Source organism: Colletotrichum scovillei (assembly GCF_011075155.1).
Source record: "Colletotrichum scovillei strain TJNH1 chromosome Unknown Contig00011, whole genome shotgun sequence".
NCBI classification, from domain to species: domain Eukaryota; kingdom Fungi; phylum Ascomycota; class Sordariomycetes; order Glomerellales; family Glomerellaceae; genus Colletotrichum; species Colletotrichum scovillei.
The window spans coordinates 199,841-219,315 of NW_023336269.1; the positions used below are offsets into that span (position 1 = coordinate 199,841).

General features: G+C 50.4%; 5 protein-coding genes across 5 annotated transcripts; 3 read left to right on the forward strand and 2 right to left on the reverse strand.

Moving 5' to 3' along the window:
- Positions 1–61: 61 nt before the first annotated feature.
- HER10_EVM0001226 (uncharacterized protein) lies at positions 62–1,626 on the reverse strand (the record flags this gene model as incomplete). Its single annotated transcript, XM_035470981.1, has 9 exons — positions 62–110; positions 163–582; positions 635–772; positions 847–884; positions 956–1,110; positions 1,168–1,209; positions 1,264–1,354; positions 1,408–1,443; positions 1,507–1,626. 9 exons carry the CDS (start codon positions 1,624–1,626, stop codon positions 62–64), a joined length of 1,089 nt encoding a protein of 362 aa, XP_035326528.1.
- Positions 1,627–1,721: 95 nt separating this feature from the next.
- Positions 1,722–10,548, forward strand: HER10_EVM0009046 (ABC transporter; the record flags this gene model as incomplete). The annotated part of the gene is made up of 16 exons (XM_035478548.1): positions 1,722–1,879; positions 2,807–2,911; positions 2,941–3,095; positions 5,284–5,486; positions 5,688–6,231; positions 6,296–6,796; positions 6,864–7,097; positions 7,163–7,926; positions 8,002–8,164; positions 8,229–8,588; positions 8,648–8,843; positions 8,907–8,957; positions 9,015–9,079; positions 9,132–9,747; positions 9,812–10,273; positions 10,332–10,548. The coding sequence occupies 16 exons, from the start codon at positions 1,722–1,724 to the stop codon at positions 10,546–10,548; spliced, it is 4,794 nt and encodes a 1,597-aa protein (XP_035327114.1).
- A 628-nt stretch (positions 10,549–11,176) lies between these two features.
- Positions 11,177–13,494, forward strand: HER10_EVM0006349 (5'-nucleotidase). Its single transcript, XM_035475936.1, has 5 exons — positions 11,177–11,600; positions 11,659–11,714; positions 11,769–12,675; positions 12,731–12,883; positions 12,932–13,494. The coding sequence occupies exons 1-5, from the start codon at positions 11,336–11,338 to the stop codon at positions 13,459–13,461; spliced, it is 1,911 nt and encodes a 636-aa protein (XP_035326908.1). The 5' UTR covers positions 11,177–11,335; the 3' UTR covers positions 13,462–13,494.
- A 233-nt stretch (positions 13,495–13,727) lies between these two features.
- On the reverse strand, positions 13,728–15,356 carry HER10_EVM0007571 (glycerate kinase; the record flags this gene model as incomplete). The annotated part of the gene is made up of 1 exon (XM_035477124.1): positions 13,728–15,356. The coding sequence occupies one exon, from the start codon at positions 15,354–15,356 to the stop codon at positions 14,118–14,120; it is 1,239 nt and encodes a 412-aa protein (XP_035327004.1). The 3' UTR covers positions 13,728–14,117.
- Positions 15,357–16,894: 1,538 nt separating this feature from the next.
- Positions 16,895–18,961, forward strand: HER10_EVM0009298 (MFS multidrug transporter; the record flags this gene model as incomplete). Its single annotated transcript, XM_035478789.1, has 6 exons — positions 16,895–17,263; positions 17,346–17,735; positions 17,787–17,892; positions 17,954–18,272; positions 18,328–18,457; positions 18,515–18,961. The coding sequence occupies 6 exons, from the start codon at positions 16,895–16,897 to the stop codon at positions 18,959–18,961; spliced, it is 1,761 nt and encodes a 586-aa protein (XP_035327142.1).
- Positions 18,962–19,475: the final 514 nt, after the last annotated feature.

A 19,475-nucleotide genomic window follows, 5' to 3' on the forward strand; every position in this document is an offset into this window, starting at 1 on the left:
GGAATATTGCGTTGCCATGATGTCGGATATTCAACATCTGCGGCCAAGACTCTTCCCTGACTCAATGATCCGGGGTCGCTGCCTCCGGCTTTCTTCCGTAGATCGACCAACTAGATCTCGTCAGTAGTGCGACGTCAACCGGGCTTGGTCATTTAAGCTTACATTGAAGAGTAGGAATGAACATTCGGGTTATTCATTTCCTTCCGCACTTCCATACACAGCACAGTCACCTCTTGGGGTGTCCAGTTGTGTGCTCTTGTGAAGGGTGCCATGACAAAGCCTTCCAGACCAGCCGCAAAATTGTCGTAATTCCAGTACCCTAGCTCACGATGTTTCTTATCTTTTGCCCAAGGATTACTTGGCCATTTGAATCTCTGAATGTGGACGTCTTCGAATCCTACTTCGACCAGAACATCTTTTAAACCTTTGATGTCTTGGAAAGGTCTCCCAAAAATTGCGGCAGCTTCTCCCCACAAGCGAACGAACTTATAGAGAACAGATTCTGGCTTGAGGGTATCGTCATCACAGCCAGGATTGAGATCGATCTCATTGAGTTCCACGTACCCACCTGGTGTAAGGTGACTGAGAGCACATCAGACGTCCGTATGCAGATGGGAAACAGATTAGAACCTACTCAAAGCACTTTTTCAAGTACACTTTCCAGTCCCCTACGCTTGAAGTCATCATTCGACTATGGATGTAGTCGAATGGGCGAGAGTACGTCCAGTCTTCTTCGAGATCATCGATCTCGAACTTCACATTTGGAGGTGTGCTGGCTCGCTCTTAGTTACTGGTACAAGAAAGTTCGATCATCAGGAAAAATGCGAGAATGGGCCGAGGACTCACAATTCTGGCTGCGCGGCTGAGAGGTCCATGCCTAGAACCTATAGGAGGAAGTGGTCTTGTTCAGCAACTTCAAATTACCAATATAGAGTCGGTTCATGTAGTAGCGTACCTCGGCCTCGGGGTGCTCGTCACCAAACTCAATCGCCCAAATGCCTGTTCCAGTTCCTAAATCGAGGACGCGGCCTACCTTGGCATCCTTAGAATTTGGTGGGGCTGTTCCGAGGCGGCCGTCAAAGGTGAGAAGAAACATGTTATGCTGGATATCTGTCCGAGGAAAATCTGAATATGAAATTATCCAACGTTAGCAGGGGCTAGACTTACCAAGTCGATCATTCTCTCTGGCATCGTTGGGAACATAGTACTCTAGTGCCGTTAGCCTCAGCTCACTGTCAGAGAGCTAACTTCACCTGGACTGACTTCCGTCCTTATACTTGTGATAGGTACGTCCATTCTCGATGCGATACTGAAGAATTGAGTCGGTTACGCTAGTGCTTGAGGATGCAACACTCTGGTCGGATGATTAAATTACAAGATCAATGATCCGCTATAAGCAATGCTTACCTCGCCCCTCAAGGATCCATCTTCATCGGTGGTTTGCTTGTCGAAAAGTCAGCTCAACTTACAGCATAGTGACCAATGTGAGAGTCTTATATCACTTACATCTTCAGCCTCGATAACGACATCTGGAACCTCGGTGGTTGCAGCTGGGCCCGGGGCAGGGGAACCAGCTAGACCACTTTCGGATTCTGCGGTATTGGTGTTTGGAGTTTCTGTTGACATGGTTGAAAACGAGGTTGTAGCCGGTATTACAGATCAAATGCTTGGCAAAGAATGAGAGACATTGAAGCAACCATAATATTACAGATCTAATCGCAATGATTTATGAGAATTTGGTGAATGCTTTGACTCGTGTTACCCCTCTCCTCGGCTGGGGACAATCATGCATGTTGGTTCCGACCGCATCTCCCAATGCGAATTTTGTGGGTTTCCTGCCTAGAAACAGTATCATTTCCGGAGGTCCTATCGGATTGAAGTGGAAAGACAGCCGGTGAGCCCCTGATAAACATCAGATGCATATCGTATCACGCCGCGACTGATAACTGTTGGTTGAGAAGGAGACTCTCTGAATTGAGGCACTTTGATTATCATAACATACTCTTGATTGAGAATGGTAGATCATCTTAGAAGCATTGTATGTACCCTCAAGTCTAGATATTGCGGCTCGAGAGGCACAACGTCAATCTGACAAGTCCATCATGGCTCGATGACTACCTACAGAGTACGTGGCCCGAGCAAAGGGCACAAGAACAGACCTTGGCATGTGCAAACTTGAATGCGCCATCTGCAGAATCATCGTTGGGGCCGAATTCATCCATCCATTACTATACTGAGGGATCCTTGCCCTACTCCCACAAGCTGGTTCCAAATTCTTACATTTCCCCATGAACATAATGGTGCGAAGTGTTCCCCTCGCACCTAGTTGTAGCTCACGTGAACATGGTCCCTGTCAAATTGATGAGCACGGATTTCTGGGTCTTCCTTCAGCATCTTAACTCACCAGTGATTCGCGGTAAAGTCGCCGCGGTCATCCATACTTCGCCAGCTTGACCAAGACTTGACCGAGTCTTGAGAAGGATTCCAGATCTTCTGACCCCAAATAACGTACTTGAGGTCGAGCGTCCCACGGTTGTTCATGACCCACTCAGCAATCTCCTTGCCAGAGATAGTGGGGACCTGTAGAGGGGTTAGTCAAGCTGTTCAGAGCAAACAATCACCCGGCGAGCTTGACTCACACCACCAGCATCAGAGCACATCATATCTGTCGCTTTGCCGCAGCAGTGATCCGAGTCGCCAGGGCATGTGCAGTCGCGAGTGCAGTAAATTTGCCTGACTCTCCCGGGAAATGCTGCGACAATCTTCTTTGCGCCGCTAACTGCAACCTGCTTACAGGCACCAACAGACGGAACGGTTGGATCGTCGTAGACGCCGAATCCGGTGGCAGTAGAGGAGCAGCATTTGAAGCCACTTGGTCCTGGACACTGATTGGAAGCAGAACGGTTGGATCGTCGTAGACGCCGAATCCGGTGGCAGTAGAGGAGCAGCATTTGAAGCCACTTGGTCCTGGACACTGATTGGAAGCAGATGTTCCTGCGCAGTCGCTTGTCCAACGGCAATTGCCCCCACTTCCGCAGGAAGCCTTGGTGCAGCACTTGATGTTGGAAGCATCGGCGGGACAAGCGCCGTCAATCGTTGTACCTCCGTTCGAGGAGCACGAGCTTGTAGTTACGCAGACACCTGGGAGAAGGATCAGTCGAGGGTCTCTCACCGAGGCAAGGGTGAAGTCATCATACCGGCTCTACCACCGGAACCATAGCAGGGCTCATTGAGCGCTGCCAGTGCGACCTGCACTGAAATGGAGGAGACGAGAAGTGATTGGTATCTCATGACGGATTTTGAGAGAAGTAGCTCAGGGACTTTATGTTGTAGAAGTGCGTTATCGCGTTGCCAATTCTACCCTGACTGTCACAGGCCGTCGAGCTCTGGGTTTATATAGTTTGATGTTGCCGGTTTTCTTGCTTCTTACAGCAGCTTCTCCCCTTCCATGAGTTTGCCCGAGCTTACCTATGCGACGCGAAACATCAGCAAGGCAAACGCAGCTGAAAGTTTGTGCACACCATTACAGCATCTCGAGCTGACCTTGAATCTTGGCACTCGTCACTAGGCCTCACGTTTGATGGATTGGAGGCCGATTTAACGCTCGTTGCATCGAGATGTATCCATTTTTGGAATTCACTCTCAACTGTCGGATGGCGTGTAGTCCGGGGTTCACCTAAGCCATCAACAATTAGTTCCAAGTGATCAGCCATTCACACTGTTGTTTCCCTGCAGGGATTCAGCGGGATGGGCCATGGCCCTATAGAGCTACGCTAGCGGCCGAAACTAAGGCGTCGCTAGCCTATAATGATGGGGCAAAGACAGGATCTTGGACTTATAGATAGCTGGTCTCTATCATCATACTCATCATAATCAGCGCGAATACTGCATGTGCTTCCAAATGGCGATGGCATACCTTGAGAACAGAACTCGGTTGAGTCCACGGAAATGTCACGGAAAATAATTTCGCTCTTACTTTCCTCGAGGTACATCCTTGTTCGCATCTCCAGTCTATCGAGGCGCCACAGCGCAATGTACGCATATAAGAAACAAGCTTTGAAATCCCTTGAAGATCCTGTAGATCTAGAGCCCTACAGAATGGCGTCATCTATCACTTGGATGGAGAAGCGGACTTGGCATTGTGAGACACATTATTAAGACACCTTCTGAGCGGGTCCCTTGAATCGTTCCGGGCCCTGTCGTGCCTGTCCCGTCACCCCTTGGAAGAAGCTACTCTAGCGGGTAAGACGGGGAGACAGAGTCCCCGCTTCGTGGCGTCCTTGTGCTGATGTGCCATGTTGCCATGCCTGATTGAAGTCCTCAGCTAGGTAGGCACATGAGCAGCTTGATTGTGACGTAGGAAGTAGAGCCATCTTTACTCCTTCTAGACAACGATGTGGAGAAATGAAGACTCAGGGATGTTTCAGCTCTGTGGAAGTTGACACCTTCATTAGGTATTCATACTCCGCAGCTGAATGATATTATACGACGATCCAAGGCTGCCAAACTAAGCTTATCTGCATACCCCGCGCGCAGCTGAAATCATCGTTACTTGCTTCGGAGAACAAGGTAGATTTTATCCCTCAAACGGCGCGACAAGCTCTGACCTGAGATGTAACGTTGTCACAAGGGGTGATCTGAAATACATGTTAAGCTTAAGCTGATTGTGGTAATAGTCTAATTGGCTTCACAACGTTTGGCATTCTTCATTAAACCTACTTGTGAGTGATTGGTTCTGCCACCAATATTTTACCTCAAACGTTGACTAATTTCATCAAGATGCAATGTCAGGTGCGATCAACTTGAGAGCACGGGCGCGAGGAGGCAGCACGTCTACTATGTAAGTATGCTTGATTGAATTGCATCAAACAATCTAACTAGGCACACGAAGTAGACGTCTAGTTCATATTCAAGGCGCATTGATACTTGACAGAACCTGTTGCCCAACGATACGTGCTAGGCCATCGTTATCAGTTTCATTCTCAAGCAGTGTGTGATCTGGGTAGATACTATGCGGTTTGCTTCCTGGTTTGGCTTGACGACGCCAATTATGTAGATACGAGCGTCTACTTCCGTCAACTTGAGCAGGGATCATCTGCAAGGCACCCTGTCATTGGCCAATACCACCAACGCTGCAACATGGTGAGGTCTAGGACACGCAAGTTGCAGCCTGGTTCACTTGAACTTCTTATCATGAGGCGAGGCAACGGCCAACGCGCGTCTAACCTTATGCCCTGTATAACTTATATGCATGGCACGATTTACAATTGTCACCCTCTGCAGCGTCTCCAAGGTATCTCCCAAAGCCAATTGCCTCGACTAAGGTATTACCCAAATCATTGCTCCAACTACCTCGCCGTATTGAAGCCATCTCATCGATTCTGGGCGTTATCATGTCTTGTCCAGGGATAATGGGTGATCGGTCTTTTGGGCCACGGGTCAATCATCAGTGTCGCTCGTTTGACTTTACTTTGTTCTTTGAGGACGTGTTTTTTGCGTGTTTACCATCTGCCCTTCTCCTCCTCCTCACCCCAGCGCTTCTCATTAGCCTACAACGCCGACGCATTGTTTCGACCCTTCAATCCCATTTGTCTTACGCCAAATTGGTAAGTCTGCTTCCGAGAGACGGTTCACGTTGAATGGTAGTATTTTCGGATGCAATTCGCATGTAGCTAATGACCTCAAAGGCAGCGTTGACCGCATTAGTTGCTTTTCAGGTCGTCTTTCTTGCTCTGCGGACACGTTACTCCTCATTCAAGACGACGGCATCAATCTCTGCCGATGTTACAGCCGTAGCCTCAACGATAGCAGTCTTTGCGCTCTCTGCTTTAACCCACAGAAGGTCTCAAAGGCCATCTACACTAGTCGTTTTATATCTCTCCGTATCAAGTATTCTGGGTGTTGCACGACTTCGGACTCTATGGCTCCTCAGCAATGAACTTGCTGTGCCGACAATTTTTACTTGCATTCTCTTCCTAAGTTTGGTGGCTTTGGTCCTGGAATCTGTTGCGGTGACGAAGCAACAGACCGAATCAGAGCCTTTGAACAACGACAAGTATGTAACGCCAGAACAAAACAGCGGCTTCTGGGCTAGGACTTGCTTTTGGTGGTTGGCAAGAACGTTCCGATTGGGATATACCAAAGTCATATCTTTGAGTGATCTTCCAGGTCTTGGTCCGAGTATCCAAAGCCATAGATTGCATACCGAGCTCACCGCTTCGTTGGACAATTGTAAGCATTCCTCGGTAAAAAGTCGAATTAGACGGCGTCATTGCTCACTTGAATTGCCTTGTAGATAATCACCAACATCGCCACAGTCTCCTGCGAGCCAGTCTTCGAAGTTACTTCGTCCCATTCCTGTCGCCCATACTCCCCCGGCTCTGTCTTACCGTTTTCACATTCGCACAGCCATTTCTTATCAACACAACCGTCGCCTACGTCGCTCGAACTAGCCCCGACGCCAACTACGGCAGAGGACTGATTGGAGCATGGGCTTTAGTCTATCTAGGAATTGCGGTGAGCACCTCAGTATATCAATACCACAACTTCCGTTTCGCCACGAGACTCCGCGGAGGTCTGATCGCTCTTCTCTACCGGCACGCTGTTCATACCAGAGAAGTCGATTCGGGAGAGATTACTGCTGTAACTCTCATGGGGACAGATGTGGAGCGAATATTCGGCGCCATGTCCATGTTTCACTCAGTCTGGGCATCGCTTTTAGAAATAGCTATCGCCAGCTGGTTGCTTGGACGACAGCTATCAGTGGCTTGCTTGGCCCCTATTCTTCTCGTTTTAGGTATGTGAAAGACATCCATGATCTCTCTCCGCTTATTAAGTCCGCTGACCTTGGATGCTGTATGTAGTCTTCATAGCAGCAACGTCTAGGATCTCCGTAGCCACCAAAACAGCGCAGATGCGCTGGATCGAGAGAATTCAACAGCGTCTACGTGTGACGACGGTCATACTTGGCGACATGAAGGCTGTCAAGATGCTTGGCTTTGGTCGAGTCATGACAGGTGTGCTTCAGAGGTTAAGAGTCGACGAGGTAGAAACCTCAAAGTCATTCAGAAAGCTTCTTGTTACAACTTTGTTGCTTTGTAAGTGCCCCAAGCTAGGAAAGACACAGAGCTGCTGATGAATACTGACCACAGCCTACAACTAGCGCTCACTCCGATCAATCTGGCCCCTATCGTAACTTTCACTATTTATGTCATCGTCTCTGTGTTTTGGAAACACGCTACGTTACTACCAGCACAAGCCTTCACGTCCATTGCCTTGATTGCACTTCTGACGACACCGGTTGTTGAGTTCATTCAATTACTTCCAATGGTGGTGCAATCAATTGGGTGTTTCAGTCGCATACAAGATTTCTGCAATTATACTCACGAACCTGGACTGAGCGATGAGTCAACCGGCGACTCCCCATCATCAGAGCATTCACAGGAACCAGCGTTTGGCTTGGAGTCACTTGCGAGAACTGACTCTCCTCTTTTAACACAAAAACACATTGTTTCTTGGGAAAATCAGTACTTTGGATGGGGAAAGGACCAGGCGGTGTTAGATGGTATCACCGTCGACGTCCCCCGAGGCATGCTGACTGTTGTAGTCGGCCCAGTAGGGAGCGGCAAATCAAGTTTTCTGAGCGCATTAATAGGCGAGCTGAAGTCCAGATCGTCGAACCGAACCACGGAGCACCCAGAGGATAATGAGAGATGTGCCATGGCTTACTGCTCCCAATCGCCCTGGCTTGAGAATGGAACGCTCCGGCAAAACATACTCGGCATCTCTATCTTTGAGCAAAAGTGGTACGACAGCGTCGTCTCTGCTTGTGGACTCGAAGCGGACTTGCAAGCGCTTGAGAAGGGCGACTTGACTGTCATTGGCAGCAACGGTGTGAATCTCAGTGGGGGACAAAAACAACGTGTTGTAAGCAGCCAGTCATTGTGTCGTTCTATTTTTCATTTGACTCTCGAGAGCTGATGTGCATATACCCATCTCCAGGCACTTGCACGAGCTGTTTATTCAAGATGCAAAGTAGTCGTTCTTGACGATGTCTTCAGTGGCATAGACGCTCATACCTCCTGCACTGCCACGACACGTCTCTTGGGACTCAATGGTCTTTTCCGGCAACATCACGTAACAGCTGTGATTGCAACACATGACCGTAAGATTGAAGTGCCTAGATATCTGGTCTAGTGTGCATGATACTGATAGGATTCTCAACGCAGGCAACATTATGCAATTTGCAGATAACATGGTTGCGATAGAGAGCGGGAGAATCCAAGAAGTTGGCAGCCCTATGACTCTCGCAAGTCAAAAGGGATATGTCAGCAAGCTAGGGTTTAAAGCCTCCCAGTATGATAATGCGATCGAGGAGGCTGAGATGAGCGGAAGCTCCAGGTCTCCCATGGAGATTGAAGTCAGTCCGGCAAACCCACATGCTGAAGCCCCCCATGGAAATACCGACGTCCGGCGAAAGAATGGAGAGAAGGCAGTCTACCTGTACTACCTAAGAAACGCAGGTCGGAAGGCTGTAGTCATGTACACTGTCTCCGTTGTGGCCTGGATCTTCTTTTCCGAATTTGCAAGTAAGCATTGGCCGACAATCTTTCCGAAGTGATAAACAAGCTAACACATGCGTTGCCAGCCATTTGGATTAAGTGGTGGTCTGACTCCAACACGTCCGCGCCTAATACGAGTATTGGATACTATCTGGGCATCTATGTCACGATCGGGATCTTGGGCACGGTCGGCGCATCTCTTGCCGCATGGTTTGCCTTTCTCGACGTCGTGCCCAACACGGCGCTTGGTCTGCACAACGATCTTCTTCAAACGGTCTTTGCGTAAGGTTTTGCAGATATATCTTGAGCCAGAGCTACTCATTCTGATCAACTTCATCCACACAGAGCATCTTTCAGGTTCTTATCCAAGACGGATAGTGGCGAGCTTCTCAATAGGTATGCCAACATGTACCGACTCGTAGCGAGACAATGACTTACCTATCCATGTCGTAGGTTCAGTGAAGACATGCAGCTTGTTGATATGGACTTGCCTGCGACCATGGTGAACTATACATCAAGTCAGTACCCCGTAGCCAAATGGACGATATAAGTAACTAAAGTCCTCACCAGCCGCTATCTCGGTTCTCGCAAAAGTCGTCATCCTGGCCGTTTTCTCTCAGTACCTTGGCATAACCCTACCTTTTCTCGCCATCGTGCTCTTTTTCTTGCAACAATTTTACCTTCAGACATCACGCCAGATATGCCTTCTTGGAATCGAGGCCAAGGCGCCTCTGTACACACACTTCTCTGAATCTGTGGCCGGTGGCCCAACCATACGCGCTTTCAGGTGGCAATCTGAGTACCAGGAGCGCAACTACGGCTATATTGACACATTTCAACGACCAAACTACGTCCAGAGTTGTATTCAGGCATGGCTGACCTTCGTCCTGAATCTACTTGTAGCAGCACTGGCAGTGATGCTGGTTTCTACAGTGGTGACTTGGCATGACAAGTTCAGCGCAAGCAGCGTAGGCGTGAGCTTGATTATGGTCATTGGCTTCAGCGAAGTTCTGGCTCGTCTCATTCAGACCTGGACCAAACTTGAGTCGAGTATCGGAGCGGTAGCTCGTGTCAGGCGCTTTGTATCAGAGACGGAAACTGAGACAAGCGTCGGGAAGACTTCGCTATCGTCCGAGTGGCCTCCTTCTGGGGCCATATCCTTCTCTGATGTTTCCGCATCGTACAGGTAAGTCTGACATCCATGTCCTTCCAATTTGCTCCCTCTTCAGAGACTCTAACCTAGCACACAGCCCTGGAGATGGACTTGTGCTCAAAGGCGTTACTCTCACTATCGAAGCAGGTCAGCACATTGCAATATGTGGCCGGTCAGGCAGTGGCAAGACGTCTCTTGTTCTCAGTCTACTGCAGATGATGCATGTGACGAAAGGCATCATCAAGCTAGACAGTGTAGATCTTGCGACAGTGGTGCCAAACGATCTTCGCTCCCGAATCAATGTGGTTACTCAAGACCCGTTTTTGGTGCCAGGAACAGTTCGTTTCAACATCGACCCGTTCGGCGTCGTCTCGAATGACGGAGAAATTCCTCGCGCCTTGGAAAAGGTTGGGCTTTGGGGTATTGTTTCGAGACAAGGTGGATTAGACAAGGAGATGGACTCTTCCGCGTGGTCAGCAGGACAGAAACAGCTTCTCTGCCTGGCTAGAGCCATAGTGCGGAAGTCCAGGGTCTTAATACTGGATGAGGTCATGAGCAGGTGAGTTCTTTCGCGGGTGGACTATATAAAGCATTCGGGCCTGACTAACATACTACAGCGTTGATGCTGCGACTGAATCGGTGATGCAGAATGTGGTTGACACCGAATTTGCGGGCTGTACGGTATTGGCGGTGATGCATCGACTTGGACATGTGGGCCAATACGACAAAGTCGCTTTGCTCGGGGATGGAGAGGTCCTGGAATTTGGTGATCCACAAGAACTGATTTCAGGAAACACTCAGTTCTCTGAACTGTACAGAATGGGTGGCAACTAATTTGAGTGGCGTGAGAGAGATTGTCCTTGATGTGAGTACAGCGCTGGAGAAATTCATGTGGTTGAACTGCCCACCTGGTGAATATTTTGCTTGATCAAGTTGGCGACTGCCATGCCTTACACCCAAAACTCGTGGTCAATATTTGCTGTCCCCATGACGTAGCTCTCTCTCTCTCTCTCTTTCTCTATATCATGCCCTATTCACCCTGATGACTGGGAGTGGACGTTATAATTGCACTCAATTGTCCACTTTACATATCGCATTTCCAGATACATCAAATTGAAGGAAGGCGCGGGCGCAGTTCACTACAAGAATCAGAACCAGCAGGTGCTGGCCCCTGCTCTGGGGGGGCAGTGGTTATAATTAGCAGCAACCTTATCGTTATCAGATGGAGTCTGTGCTCGAAATAGACGTATCTCGCCCCACTATGGTGCAGCTACTGCATCACGTGCCTCCAACCTGGCATTGGTAATTGTCTCTTTTGGTTGGTTCCTGCGTCCCCGTCGCTCTTGCACCAATCAATCGCGGTCCAATTCACTGCCCCTGCCCCGCCCCCGCCCCCGCAGTACTCAGCTCACCGCACCGTACGGACGACGGTTGACGGACGGCACGGCACCTCACCTTCACCCCAAAACCTAACTTTACCTCACTCACACTATCCTTAGCTCCAGCTCACGAGCAACGCTCGTTTGCGTTGCAATTCTACATCAATCTTCCGAACCAATCCGACTACATTGCTATTCCTAGACCCCTTCGATTTCCCTCCTTCTTCTCCATAGTCCCCACCATGCCCAAGAACACCCCAGCGCCCGATGAGCCCGTCGTTACTTTCAGCTCGGGCTCCAACGCACCGGTTGCCTTGCGTTTTCTCCACCTCAACGATGTCTACCACTTGGAACCCGCGAGCGCTGAGCCGGTGGGTGGTGTTGCTCGCTTCATCACTGCCGTCAACGAGTACCGAAGCCACGAACGCTACCAGGGCCAGCCCGAGCTAGTGACCCTATTTTCGGGAGATGTCTTCAACCCTAGCCTCGAGAGTTCTGTCACAAAAGGTACAGCGCATCCCCATCACGTGTCACTCGTCTGTCACTTGTACTGATTGCGCCCCAGGTGAGCACATGGTCCCAGTGCTCAACAAGATCGGCGTTGACTGCACTTGCGTTGGTGTAAGTGGGCCTCATACTTTACTGCTGCTTTCTCGGAACTTACATGCTTCATAGAACCATGACTTCGACTTTGGAGTCAAGCAATTTGAGCACTTGACTGCCAAGTGCAACTTTCCCTGGCTTCTCGCCAATGTCCTGGACCCGGCTCTGGGCGAGAATGTACCCCTTGGACATGCCAAGCACACGCACATGATCACATCATCCAATGGAATCAAGATCGGTCTTCTCGGTCTCGGGGAAAGAGAATGGCTAGAAACGATCAACAGCTTGCCACCCAACATCATCTACAAGTCGGCCAGCGAGACAGCCAAGGAACTGGTACCGCAGCTCCGGGCTCAGGGTGCCGACATCATCATCTGTCTAAGCCATCAGCGCGAGCCAAACGACAACAAGCTTGCCGAGAAGACCGAGGGTCTCATCGACATAATTCTGGGCGGACACGACCATTACTACGCTCATAGCTTCGTCAATGGCACGCACGTGCTCCGATCCGGCTCCGACTTTAAACAGCTCAGTTACATCGAGGTTCGGAAAAGGGAGGACGGTTCAGGAAAGTGGGACTTTGACATTCTGCAGCGCGACATCGTCTCCTCTATCGCCGAAGATCAGGAGACACTAAAACTTACCGAAGACCTGACCTCCAAGCTGAAACACAGCCTGGCCAAGTCCGTAGGCTGGACAGCGTCACCTTTGGATGCAAGGTTCAGCACCGTCCGGATGAAGGAGAGCAACATGGGGAATTTCGTTTGCGACGTCATGAGGCATTACCACAACGCCGACTGTGCCCTGATGGCGGCCGGCACAATCCGTGGCGACCAGATTTATCCCCCCGGTGCGATCAGGGTCAGGGATATCACCAATTGCTTTCCTTTTGAGGATCCCGTCATCTTTATCAGAGTTACCGGTCAACAGCTCTGGGATGCCTTGGAAAACGGCGTCTCCCAGTACCCAGCACAAGAAGGTAATCTCCATATAGCATACATTTGCGAAGACCTTGGAAATTACTGACCCATCAGGCCGATTCCCGCAAGTATCCAACATCGAGTACACGTTCGACCCCAGCAAGCCAGCGGGCTCCCGTATTGTAGCAGCGACTCTCGGAGGCGGACCAATAGAACCGGAAAAGAAGTACACACTTGCGACCCGAGGGTACATGGGCAGAGGAAAAGGTAATTTTGGAGCTTTCTGCAATGAAAATTATTAGCTGACCAAAGTAGACGGATTTACCAGCCTGCTCGTCGAGCCCGAGGGCGGAACCGCCGAGGAAATCGTTTGCGAAGAGAACGGCATTCTCATCTCCGCCATGTTGCGCCAGTATTTTATGAGCCTTCGCACAGTTGGCCAATGGAAGAACCTCAGCGAACACTGGGTCAAGGTCGCCGAGAAGTGCCACAGCCCGGTCGAGCCCCGGAAAATGTGGGAGACGCCGGCGGAGACGGGCACTTCGGACCCCAAGCCAAAGGTTGAGTCAAAGTCGTGGGCTGAGTGGATGGTCAAAAGACATGCCCTAAACGTCAAGCCCCCCAAGGATGACTCTGACGAGGAGGTCGATTCCGAGGATGAAGTGGATAGCGTCGCTCAGATTGACATGGAAATGCTCATTATGCGTAAGTTCTTCGCTAGATGGGCGAGCAAGGCGGGTGTCAAGGCTGAGGTATGTGACCCTCTGCATGAGGGGGAGTTCACGGTCGACTGGACCCGTGTCATTGCACCAGTTCTAGAGGGACGCATCAGGATGATCAGCTAGATGGTTACAAAAGTTTACAAAAATAGACTAAAGGGCATTCATTGGAATTCAAACGAAATCTGTCAATTCTTGAACGTTGAAGTCCGCCTCCTCCATGTTCTGTGAGAGATCGTGGCGCTAAGTCTATCGGTACGTACTTTCGAACGGCTCATTGCTCCGTCTCATGGTTCCCCCCGCCGCCGCTTCCGTCCCGTTCCGTGATTTATCCAAACGACCTGACAACTTCCCACTGAGCTCCATCCCGTCTCCCTTGCCTTTCAGATGAACATCCCTTCAAACCTAAATCACGTTAATCGTCCGATTCTTACATGACATAATCCTGTTTACTACTCTCATCGTTCACTTGATCTCCAATCTTGCCCCTGGACAGCCAGCTCACAGTCTGCATCGCCACACCAAGCGTCTTGGCTGGTGCATTCTCCCGCCAGTCACATCTCCCTTCTCAATAAGATTTCTGATTCATGCCAAGTCTTGAAAAATATCTCATTTCAGGGCTGCTAGCGGTCATTCTTTCATATTCTCATGTCGGTCAAAAACAAAAGTCTAGATCACATCCCTGTTCCTTACTGGCGTACACTAAACCCGTCCAGTCTCCCAATTAACGGTCCAGTCTTGGCTACATTGCAGCTCAAAACAACAATCAATCAGAAACATCTCTAAACACATGTCGAAGCCGGCTGCTGCGCCATGGGCAAACCCTTCTTGGACCCCAACGCCTGGCCCACGACAATCATCCGCATGACGCACTCGGCGCTCTCGCGTGTCAGAACCTCCGCGTCCAGGATGGCCTCGTCCAGCGTGGATGGTCGCTGCAAGATACACGTGTACGCATCGATCCCAACGTCGTAGTTGACCCGCGCTCCTGGCCCTATGGTCCCCGCGATAGCGATGACAGGCAAGCCGTGCTTCTTCGCGCGCACGCCAATCTCTGCGGGAATCTTGCCCCGCGGAGTTTGGTCGTCGATGCCCCCTTCGGCCGTGAGCACCAGGTCACAGTCGGTGAAGAGGCCGTCAAAATCGACATACTCCGCCACCACCTCATATCTTGGCCGGAGCTTGGCGCCGACCAGCCGCAAACCGGTGCCCAGCCCTCCAGAAGCCCCTCCACCGGGCGAGAGGCCCACGTTGTCGTCGCAGAGGAAGCGGCCAGCCACGACGGCGAGGACTTCCATGGCTGCTGAAAGACGTTCTGTCTGCAATTCGCTGGCGCCTTTTTGCGCTCCAAAGACTCTGGCAACGCCGTCGGGGCCAGAGAGAACATTGTTCCAGTTGACGGCGACCTCGATGGTGACGTCCTTAACACGCTTGTCGATGCCGCCAAGATCGATGTTCCTCAAACGCAGAAGGGACTCGCCCCCGGCAGCAATGGGGAGCGAATGTCCATCCTCGTCAATAAGTCGAGCGCCAAGCGCCTGGAGCATTCCTGCGCCGCCATCACAGGTGCCCGAATCACCGCATCCGACGACGATCCGCTTCGCACCAGCGCTCAAAGCAGCGGCTAGAAGTTCGCCGACTCCAAAAGTCGTGGTAAGACCCGGGTTGCGGAGGTTAGCAGGCACGAGAGTCAGGCCAGCCGCTGCTGCCATTTCGATGACGGCAGTCTTTGGCGTATCGGGGTTGTTGCTACCCAAGATACCGAAGAAGGATGCAATCGGGATGCCAACGGGGCCCGTGATGGTGACAGGGTGAAGCGTGCCACTGGTCGCCGATACAAGGGCACGAGTGAAACCCTCGCCTCCGTCGACAAGGGGAACCTTGCGGACGAATGCCTCTGGCAGTACAGCTAGAATTCCGGCTTCGATGCAGTCAGCGGCAACGTCTGGCTCTAAGCTTCCCTTGAATCCAGAAGGGCAAACAAGAACTCTCATGCCCTCGGGAACAGGAAGAGAACCCATATTGTCTTGATGGGTGATGTTTTGGGGTGCGGACTCGGCAAGATCAATGGGAGATGGTGATGACTCTCTAAGATCAGGTGTTGCCGTGATGTTGTTTGGATCAGAGCTCATTAGTTTGAAATCAAGCGAATGATGATAGCGAGTGAAGTGGTTGTGAAAAGCGAACGTAAGTGACGTAAATGAAGATTTGAACTGATGATGATATGAATGTGGTCGAGCGGAATTTCTAGACGTCACAACCTGTCCACTTTATATCATTCCAATGATGATCTACAGCGTCCTGAACAAGACCAAACTTACACTTTTCCCAAGGTCCCAGTCTCCTTTACCCCCGGGCATCGTTTCCGCGGTCTCTATGGTTGAAGAAATTGAGGAGGTATCTTACAGTATGGCTTAGAGATTAAGTCGTCCAGCTGCCGAGCCGTGGCGATGAGATGCTTCGCCAGTGCATATTTTCGCAAACGGGCATGCGATCGTGTGATCTCTGCATACCCAAGGCCAGGGGCCATGATGGCTTCTCTCAGCCCTGCACGTGTCCCTTGCCTCGATGGGCTGTCGAATGCAACCAACTCGCACGAAATGGCTCGAAACAAGGTAAGGCTAGGAGCTGTCAACGGCGTCCATGGCGTAGTAGAACGTCTACGGAGGTGACATCATGGCACAGCCTCTGAAAGCGGCAGAGCAGAATGGCAGCTGCGGTGTACAGACTAGATGATGTGCTCTCGAGATTCAACTGGCTAGTATGCGTGATATCATGATGTCTGATCCCTAGGCGTGATGCCAGGAGTAGTGAGCACGCGACCAGATTGGTGGTCCCAGATCTCGTATCTCAACCGACGACGGACCCCGAAACATCTATCCAAGGTTTCCCGTCTTAAAAGATAGTCTTCCAATCATTTACGTCCGTACCTGAGCTATAAATAAGAATTGCACTTATTTTCAAGGTTAACCTTGGGCTCATGGCGTCGCTTGGGCGGAGTCTAGAAAAATGTTACTCCAAAAACACACTCATCAGCCACAGTTGACGTAGCAATCCAAGAACCCACTCCCACCCCGCCGATCGACCGCCAAGAAAGCTTCGGCTGTCATTCTCACCCTCGGTTTGGTTTGAAGATACATTCTGGCATTGCTGGGTTTCCTTGTCGCGTCACTTGGCGGGATGAACTTGGGCGAATGAACCTAGGGATGTGTGACTTCTTGAGCCCGGCTGGTTCTGCCGCTTACAGGAAGGCTGATTTGCCTCAGCCCGAGAACATCACGCCAGAACCGGGGCGATGCCATCATGAGTGCATGAGGCGGTGCTCTTCTGTTTGTCGTCTTGGTGCTAGAAGACTGGCCTTCCTCAGATTTGTTCACGAGATACTCTCGTGTTTTCAGTTTTGAGAAAACTCATATAATATGCTGAATGAAGGTCAATAGCTTCATACTAGACACACAGACCTTTCAGAACTACCTGCAACATTCGTTCATACCGCACTTCGCACACTCGCTTCAAGGCTTCCCAACTCTCGCTTTTGCATCTTTATTCGGTTTCTGTCATGTCTGATTCGAAACCACATGCCTACTACTTCGTTCCCCGCAAGCCAGTATCGGCAGACTCCGAAACGGGCTTCAGCCTTCACAGGACTTTGACTCGGTCTCGATCTAGCTTATGGCGAGGATGGAGTCCCGGACTACCTTCTTTCACAGAGTATGAGAGAACAGCATACAAATTCCCCTGGCTTCAAACCCCAGTGGAAGAATCTGGTTGCAGACATCCTGGGATTATCCTGGAGACGTCGGCTCATGACGATCGTTCACACTTACTTTCTCATGACGATACGCAGGCGGGACCCTCTGCAGAGACTCCTCTCGAGGAAAAGTCTGCGCAGGGTATCAGACCTGATGATCGTGAAGACCCAGACCTGGTATGTAATAACCAAGCCTCATCTATAGAATAATGTACTGCGACTTGTCAGCCCAGAATTTAGAAAGCTAATCATCCTTCAGGTAACATGGTCTGGGCCTGACGACCCAATGAACCCAAAGAATTGGGCCAGGCACAAAAAATGGACGGCAACCATCTTGGTCTCATGCTTCACATTCATCTCGCCAGTCTCCTCTACCATGTTAGCCCCGGCACTGGACACCCTCGCCGACGACTTTGACGTTGAGTCTGACATTGAGACATATCTCCTCATGTCCATCTTTCTCCTCGCGTACGCTGTGGGGCCATTCGTTCTTGCTCCGTTGTCTGAGATGTACGGTCGTGTTGTTGTGCTTCAGTCTGCCAACATGTTTTACTTGATCTTCAACACCGTCTGCGGCTTCTCTGCTTCAAAGGAGCAGATGTTGGCTTTTCGATTCCTCAGTGGCCTTGGTGGAAGTGCTCCTCAGGCTGTAAGTCTCTAGTCTATCCAAGGTGGAAACTCTTGCTAACATGATCCTCAGCTTGGTGGCGGCGTACTGAGTGATTGCTGGAGAGCCGAAGAGAGAGGCACTGCAACTGCCATCTATAGTCTGGCTCCATTTCTCGGGCCCGCTGTTGGCCCTATCGGTGAGTGTTACTGCCTGCATCTTGAACGCATCTACGGAACATCTTTTGCTGACTATTCTAGCTGCCGGATATCTGACACAGTACCTCTCCTGGCGCTGGATCTTCTGGACCGTCTCTATCGCTGATGCGGTCGTCCAAATTCTCGCCTTTCTATTCCTCTCCGAGACTTACGCCCCTAAGATTTTGGCAACCAAAGCAAATATGCTGCGCAAAAAGACGGGCAACGCGAATTTGCGTACAGAGTTTGATCGTCCAGACAGGACTTTCGGACAGACGTTGCGGAAGAATCTTGTCAGACCATTCAGAATGCTTTTTACTCAGCCAGCACTGCAGATCACTGCCGTGTACAGGGCATACCTGTATGGTCTCATGTATCTTGTGTAAGGCTTAAATCTCTCAGGATGAGGAGGTGCATGAAAGCTGACTTATCTCAAGCCTTGCGTCGTTCCCTTTTGTGTGGAGTGAGCAGTACGACATGGAGCCCGGACCAGCTAGTTTGAACTACATCTCACTCGGCGTTGGCTTCGTGATCGGGCTACAAGTATCCGGACCTCTTATTGATAAGGTAAGATGAAGACGCATTCGCAGTAAAGTTTGTATACCATTGACTCACAAATGGCAGGTCTACCGTAAACTCAAAGCACAAAATAACGACACAGGTCGTCCAGAGTTCAGGATCCCTCTCATGTTCCCCACAGCCATAATCACGCCGATTGGCCTCCTCCTGTATGGGATTGCAGCACACTTTGAAGTCCACTGGATCGTTCCAAACATCGGCGCAGCGATTCTAGCCGCCGGCCTCATCCTCTCTTTTCAGTGCGTACAAACGTATGTTATCGACTCGTATGAGAGGTATGCGGCTAGCGCAGCAGGTGCGGCGGCCTTTGTGCGGACGATGGCTGGTTTCAGCTTCCCGTTGTTTGCACCGAGATTATACGATGTGTTGGGTATTGCCTGGGGCAATGTGTTGCTTGCTGGTATTGTCTTTGTGATGGGGCTGATTGTGCCGTTTGTTATGTGGAGATGGGGCGCGTGGCTTAGAAGCAAGAGCCAGTACTGCGCAGGTTGAGTAAATATCATATATGAGTTGCGTACTGGTCTTACGACATGTTATGATAGAGTTGCGATGTTAGGGATGATTTACGATACATCACTAGAATTATGATAACTCACGTTTTGGCTTCGAAACAGGCAAACATCAAGGAGCTGGGACATAAAGATTGGAACTGTGCTGGCAGAGTCACCCAGGACTTGAAGCCGGCTCTAAAGCAAGCCATTACTGGCTTGTACTGAAACTTTGAGGACACGAAAGATGTTATCTGTAGTACCCAGGCTGTGATCTCATGAGTTTAAAGACATGGAGTGTCAGTTTCTGAAGCGAACAGGTAGTCATGATGCCATCACCATCCTGGCTACTCTCATTATGTCCTGAAACCGTGCGTATCCTTAGACTGAAGGTTGATCATCTATCAAGTGAAGCCCTATGAAGTCTCACTACTACATCGAGGCTAAAGGAGTCTTTGTTACCCTCTTTAGACACGACAGGCAGTCATGAAACCATCTCTCTCACTTAGGCAAGCAGG